At 37.2% G+C, this 7,117-nt stretch overlaps 1 protein-coding gene across 3 annotated transcripts; it reads right to left on the bottom strand.

The window, feature by feature from the left end:
• Positions 1–1,420: 1,420 nt before the first annotated feature.
• Positions 1,421–6,751, bottom strand: LOC120194763 (filament-like plant protein 4). 3 transcript variants are annotated; one of them, XM_039196972.1, is made up of 6 exons: positions 6,609–6,751; positions 5,270–5,374; positions 4,978–5,197; positions 2,569–4,888; positions 2,402–2,456; positions 1,421–2,081 (listed from the first exon to the last, which is right to left on the bottom strand). In XM_039196972.1, the coding sequence occupies exons 2-6, from the start codon at positions 5,360–5,362 to the stop codon at positions 1,662–1,664; spliced, it is 3,108 nt and encodes a 1,035-aa protein (XP_039052903.1). In that variant the 5' UTR covers positions 5,363–5,374; positions 6,609–6,751; the 3' UTR covers positions 1,421–1,661. The 3 variants fall into 3 exon arrangements, with proteins under 3 accessions (XP_039052903.1, XP_039052904.1, XP_039052902.1); XM_039196973.1 differs by having other exon boundaries at positions 5,270–5,377; positions 6,612–6,751; XM_039196971.1 differs by lacking the exon at positions 6,609–6,751 and adding an exon at positions 6,102–6,236.
• Between the last annotated feature and the right edge of the window lie 366 nt (positions 6,752–7,117).

The raw sequence follows: 7,117 nt of genomic DNA, 5'->3' as shown, positions 1-7,117 counted from the left end.
TCTTTCAAACCACTGGATTTTTCAACGTTTTCATTTTCAGCTTATTTTGCACAATAAACTCTTTCAAAAAAATATTTACTAAACACTAAAAATAGAAGATTTGACTATCAATTAATTATTTATACTTAAATAAACTAAAATATCTTCAAAAAACTGTTTGTCAAACACACCCATACTATATCCATTTCCGGATCAAGTTTCTAATTAATAATTTACAATTGAGTTTATAAAATTAAATGAAAGCCATCAAAACCAAAACAAGCTTGAATATATACTTGTTGGTTGCACTCTTGCTTTTCTATGTTATATATATATATTTGGATTAACTGCATAATTGATCATTTATGTTTGTGTTTTGTTCACTTTTCTTCATTGATTTCAAAAAACATAATATATGGTCATTTTTTCGTTTTTATTTAATTAAGACTTGGTAATTGTGAGTTAACTTTCGTTAAATATTTTGATGTAATCACACATCTGGTGTTTTCTATTTACATATTATCTCAATTTAGTTATACTTTTAATTAAAATAAATTTAATTCTCAAATCGAATGATGTCATATGCCACCATTCAGTTAAATGACTAACTTTATTTTCATTTAATATTTTTATTTTCTACCAATTTGAGGGTGACACGTGTCACCATATGGTTGAAAGAAAACAAAACAAAGCAAATTGAAACAAAAGAGATTTGAACGTGAGTCACTTAGGACACCAAGCATGTGCCCAACTATTGAGCCAAGAGGGCCAAGACCAATAGTTAGTTTAAAATAAACAACATGATGTATATATATTTTATATCTTAATGTATGAGTACTTATCTTAAATTCATAATATTATATATATAAATATATTAACTTTAAAAAATATTTTTATATTAACTTATTAAATAAATATTTTATTATTAATTTAATTTAAAAATAATTTATTTTTATTTTTATTTAAAAATATATTAAAATATATATTTCATAGGAATCCCAGTGCAAGTTGCCTATGCCCATTGGCATCTGTTTCGCTGTCTGTAACAGAGCAGAGAAATACAGCTTTGGGCCTGCTGCGTTGAATCAATTTGCATTCTTCATCATTTCTGCTAAAGATGCTGGTTGGTAATAGTTTCGGCTGTTTCTGGGTTTTGGGCTAACTAATAAGCAATGCTGGAGTCTTGAAGTGTGAGCCCAAGAAACAGGATGACAAGCATCTCCCTCTCACCCATGGATGACCCCAGCCTTTCGGGTTTGCAATAAAGCTCATTAAACCTGCATATCAATTCTGTCAATATCATTTTCCACAAGCACTTCATATACTCTGCTGGAAGATAAGATAATAATGGAAAAATGGTCAGTCTCTCTGTCGATGAGGGCACAATTTAGAGCAAAAATTATATGCTTCTCCTGTTTATTGAAAAGATTAGACGGAAGAGTATTTAAATATAATCGTTTGATAAAAACCTTAGAACTATAGACATGGCACATCCAAAGGACAAAACTACATACAGAAATTGAAGCGAGTAAATGAAAAACACTAATAATAACAGACATGGATACCATATACAGTCATTGGTTATAATGTTACTTTGACGTGAACCTAAGAAACGATTTCAGTTCTTCAAACATTTATTAAGAGGCTACCTCAATCAACTTTATTACCAATAATTCGCAGGCTTAATGATCATTCTTCCCTTTGGAGGAAAAGAATCTGCTAAAGCCTCTTGAATGTTTCTCCGGAATTGGGGTAGAAGACGAAGATGAAGAGCTCGACATTGTAGACCTGGGGTTTGAATTGATGGGTGATCTCAAAGGGGTTGCTTCAGTATCAGATGGGCTGCATGGTATGTTAAATGACTCCATGGGGGACTCTGCACCAGTTCCGCTTCCAGTGCCCCAAGCAACAGCTACACTGTCTATCTTTGTCTGATATAAATCCTGCAAGTAGATGCAGCTGGTGTCGGGATCATAGTTGCCGCTCCTCTCATTGTATGGTGATCCCATTATATCCGTCTGAGGATGGAAAGCTTTCAGTTGTTTGCCGAGAAGGAGTATGTTTTCTTGACATTCAGCTAGTTTCTCTGCTAGTTCTTTCTCCTGTGGAAGAAAATTATAACTTGAAAAGAGGAAGAATGACTTGTACTAAAGCAGCAAATTAAGTTTCAATAACAGCACAACTATGAAACATAATAAAAATGAAAGAAGCTTTATCCAAAATTTTCAAATCCGTGTGAATTAAGCTCTAGAAAATCTCTCCATTGCTACATTTCCACCCCAGGGAAAAACCTCTGATAGGGACAGCGTAAAGCATGCCATGGTCATGCAAGAGTATTTGGCATTTTAGGCAGTAATATTAGATTTCTTAGAGGGTCTGAAAAGACCGGTTTTGAAAAACACATGATGAAATGTAGCCTTACCTGCTTGCTCTTGAGGTCATTATCTGCTGAAGAACATACAAAACATTTGTCATTCCTAAAGGTGATGGAAAACAGTTATGTTAGTCATAAAATAAACTGGAACATAGAGTAACGCAACAATATTTGGCAGTAACTCTATATTGTACCAACAAGAATTCAATGTTTACCTTTGCAATTGCTCTTCTAGCTCCTTACATCTGGCAAAAGCATCATGATGGCATCTCTTTTCATCTTGAAGCTCGCTTTCCAGAGCTTCTATTTTTACCTGGAGAAGGTTCACCTCGGTCTCTAACTCATTTGCACGTGTTTCTAGTGCTCTATAAGACTCTGTCATGCACTTGAGTTGTGTCTCAGCCAAGCTGTTTGACCTTTGAGCACAAACCAATTGAGATTTAGTTTCTGCTAGAAGCTGCTCGGTTTCATGTAATTGGGACTTCAATTCCCTGAACTCTTCCAAAGAGAATTCGTTTGTTTGTTTTGGTTGATATTCTGAGACCATGTTTCCATCATCATGAACCTCAGTATTGGAAGTTGGATTTAAAAAGTGGGCACTGCCATTTTGATAGCTTCTGCCTAATGAATCGTTTTGTGTTACCTTATTCTCCGTTAAAGCAACCTTATCTATGCAATCAGGACTACTGATTTGCACTTCATTACCCTTGAAGCCAAGCACATTGAATCTTAGTTCACTGGCTTTGCCTAAAACAGCAGAAAGATCAAAAACAAAATCATCCAATTTCACATTGCTGCACAAGACTTTATCGTAGGTGACCAAGAACTCATCAATTCTGTAGCTTAATCCCTTTCCGTCAGAAGAGATGTCACCAACTGCCCTTGCTTCCTTTTCCAAGGACCGTACATAATCATGAATATGAGAAAGTGCAGTAGCTAATTCTTGACGCACAGTTTCAGAAGTCACCCTGTCACCTGGGGACATGGGATTTTTTTTCTCTTCAGTTAAGCTACCACCTCCAGAATAGGTCTGTCCATTGCATGTGCCAACATAGGCATGCACTTCCTCAGAGACACCATTGATCGAATGCTGATTCAGGATTTCGCTTGCATCCTGCACAACATGTTTGATGTCCTCCAGAATTTTACGCATACCAACATCTCTAGAAGTTGATTGAAGCACCGTCAAGAGCCTCGCTCGAAGCTTTGTGACGGACAAATTATCTGTATCTGAAATGTGATTTGCTGGTGGTGATAGATCATGCTGCTTTTCAGAATGGAGTTCCTTGCAAGAAATCTCTCCTGAAGTATTCCTCTTAACAGTTTCAGAAGTTGTCTTACCATTTGCACTTGAATCTTTTAAAGAACAGGCCAACTTCTCCATCTCAAGAAAATCGTGCATAATGTCCAGGTGCATCGCATTCTCAGTTTTGTTCGACTTTACGGTGCCATTTTCTTTCTTGAATTGAGAGAGTCCAGATATCAAAGCTATAGCCGATGTCTCAGAACAACTTCTGTCATCATCATTTCCATCTTCAGACAAAGAAGTCATACTCGGTGGATTGCTAGCGGTCTGGCTCAAGTAAACTTCTGTAGGGATCTGGACAAATGCTTTTGAGGGACTTCTTTGTTGGTTGCTCATGTCAAGTTGTGCTTCTAAAGTTTGGGGCTTCCTAGATGTCTTGGCGCACAGATTCCTAGAAGCCAGTAGTTCACTGTTACGTATTGCCAAAGCTTCTTTTAGCATCTTTGTTTCTTCCTCCATTGCCAATAAACGATCCGCCAAAAACTGATGCTCTTTATGGGATTTTTGTGCATTGTCAATGGAAAAATCTGTCACAGTGGACAGGTGTGGAGTAGAAGCCCCGGAAGGAGACCTCTTGAATCGAGTATCCCCGTAATCCCGTCCAATACTCCCAACTTCTAGCTTCATTTGGGCAAGTGCAGCAGGGCCTGGCAACTTTTTCCGCACAAGACCACGCAGTCTTTGGCACTCTGCTTCTAGCTTTGCAATCTTTTTTACACCCTCCATATGCTGCTTGTTAGCTGCTTCTGCAGAACTCATGCTCATATTCTTTTCTTCATTTCGAATTTCTAGCTCTTTGGAAAGCACATGAATCTCATACTTGAGCGAATTTATTTCCCTTTCACACGATTCAATGTTACCCTTCAAACGCTCAATCTCAGCCTCAGCTCGTGATTTTTCCTCACTAATCTTGATCACCGTGTTAGAACGTTCTTGCAAAGACCGTGAAATTGCATCATTGTCAGCTTCAGACTCGAGGAGTTCTTGGTCTAAATGAGCTAATTTAGCTTCAAGCTCAAGCTTAATCTTCTCGCACTGCTTGTTTTTGCTAATTACCACATCTTGCAACTTCTGTTCGTGTTCTTCCTTCAGAATCCGGATTTGCCACATGCACTCTTTAAGAGCATCATCCAAATGTGATGCCTTATCTTCAGCAGTGAGCTTCGAAAGGGTAACAGATTCCAGACTGTTTTTCAATGCCAAGGCCTCTGCTTCAGCCTTTTCCCAACCTAAAACAAAACCAGCACCACACTCGGATTAACCGGATTACCGTAGCGCGTTATAATATTAGACGTAGAACGTTCGAGCATATACTAACCCGAGACAGCTTCTCCTGCAACTTTGGTGTGCTGTTTCACCAGGTCTTCCTTGGCAGTAATCTCTGAATTGGCAGCAGAAAGCTTTTCCTTCAAATCATTTATCTCATTCTCCAACGCCCGAACTTGTTCATCGTATGTTATCACTTGATTCTCCAGGCCAGTAAGAGACGAATATGATTCTACTGAAATTTGAACATACTTTGCTTCTTTTAAGGTACCCTGTTAAAAATACCACAAAATTTTATATAAGATAAAATAACTCAACAGTTAAATATAAGCAGATTATATAACCTCATCGCCTTGAGATGCAGCTGGTGATAAAGTGGTTGCAGTGGCGGCGGCTTTATCAGATGATTTTTTCTTCCAAGGCCAACGGCGGTCCATTGCTTAAATTTCCTTTACACACTGAGGGAAGACGACCGTATAATAAGTTTAAGAAAAATAAAGAAAGAAAACCCAGACATTTACATCTTAAGACAATGTTTAGGGGTTATAGAAATGTAGAGACATCGCAGCCTTTCTCCGACCTAAGACCCCATAGCATATGACTAAAGGCTACATATTGCAGCCACTTAATTTAGGCCAGGTTAGGAATACTACTCTTAGATGATGTTTCCGGATAGAAATGGAAACAATTGTTGAAGCAAATTCAATTTCCTTAAAGGCACATTCAAATACCATAAACAGAAACAACGTATGGTAGACAGCTAATTGCCTCACGTATTCCGTCTGGACAAGACGCGGGAAAATAATTCCAACTGTTAGAAAAGAAAGAATTTAACTGATCATCACCATGAAATAATTATTTGTTCGCATTTCATTTATTTTGCTGGTTTAGGTTGTGATTCTAGTGAGTGGAATTCACTTTGATAAAGTAAGATAATAACACAGCTGTCAAAAATCAAAAGCATCTTCATGCATTCTAAATTTTCTCAGCCGCCAAACAGCACAAACGTCAGGGGAAAAAACAACAATAATCTTGCAACTCTTAAAATTTTCAAAGCAGGTCGAACTACACAGAACGAAAAAAAAAAGGTGCGAATTCGCAGTGGTTTGGAAAAAGAAAACAGCAAAAACAACAAAGTGAAAGTGATAGAATAAACGAATCGAGTCACGTCAATACCTCATAAACAAATTTAAAGTCATTGCTTTGGGATGAAAGCTTGAAACAAGTAAGATCGTCAGTGTTTCCAGTGTTGTAACTGAATCAGATGAGAAAGCATATTCAAGCCAACCTTGTTCATCAATGGCTACATTTCATCAAAATGCAAAAGAATTTAATCAAAGAGATAAAGATTTTAGAACCAAAACGTGGTTTCATATTGATTAAACGAGAAAGAACACTAAAAGAAATGGAAGAAATCCGAAAACAGGAAACTTCACGGGTAAAAAAGATAAAAAAAAAATCAATCTCAAAGGAAACTTTTACTCTGTATAAAACCGACAACTGTCTTCCAATCAGAAACAAAGTGCAGAAGTTAAAACAAAAAAGAAACGGAGTCAAATTTCCACTCACTCGATTCTGCAGGAACCACCAACATTCCCAGTTAAACAAAAGAAGCCAATCAAAGGGGAAAAAAAGAGAAGAAAACAACGCTTCAACTCACGTTATTACATAAACAAGAGTTAGCTTGAGGAATCCAGCTTTCTACAGGGAAATTGAATATGCAAAAAGAGTTAGTTTAAAGATTTAATATCCAAATTTATGCATTTTTTTCTTCTTTATTTTCATTGTTAATGTTAACGTTATGAGGAAGAGAAAGAAATGGTGGCAAATGAGAACGGCGATGGAAGAGGAGGAAGACAGTGGAAGTGGAGCAGCGGTGGTTGAAACCGGTTTTTATTTGTGTTTTTAGATTCGTAGTTGTAGTATTGTAGATAATTTGGGACCGAGACTGAAATCGATTGGACGAAATTACCCATAATGAAAGCAAACAATGACAAAAGAGCCTGTACTCTTTGGGTAGAAGCAACGGCTTAGCTGGAAACGATGGTTGGAAAGTTATTTGTTTGTGTTTTGTATGTGTCACGATTCTCCTCTCTCTGGACCACCGTCACTCCAGCTCATGAGGTTTTATAAAGACTTGTCTGCTACCCTGCTCCGTCGCACCATTCCTTGCCATGTTTCATCACATCTCA

Source organism: Hibiscus syriacus, unplaced genomic scaffold (genome assembly GCF_006381635.1).
Source record: "Hibiscus syriacus cultivar Baekdansim isolate YM2019G1 unplaced genomic scaffold, ASM638163v2 tig00117000_pilon, whole genome shotgun sequence".
In the NCBI taxonomy this organism is placed as follows: Eukaryota; Viridiplantae; Streptophyta; class Magnoliopsida; order Malvales; family Malvaceae; genus Hibiscus; species Hibiscus syriacus.
The sequence above is the reverse complement of the archived record's forward strand: the minus strand, read 5'-3'. Positions and strand labels throughout refer to the sequence as shown.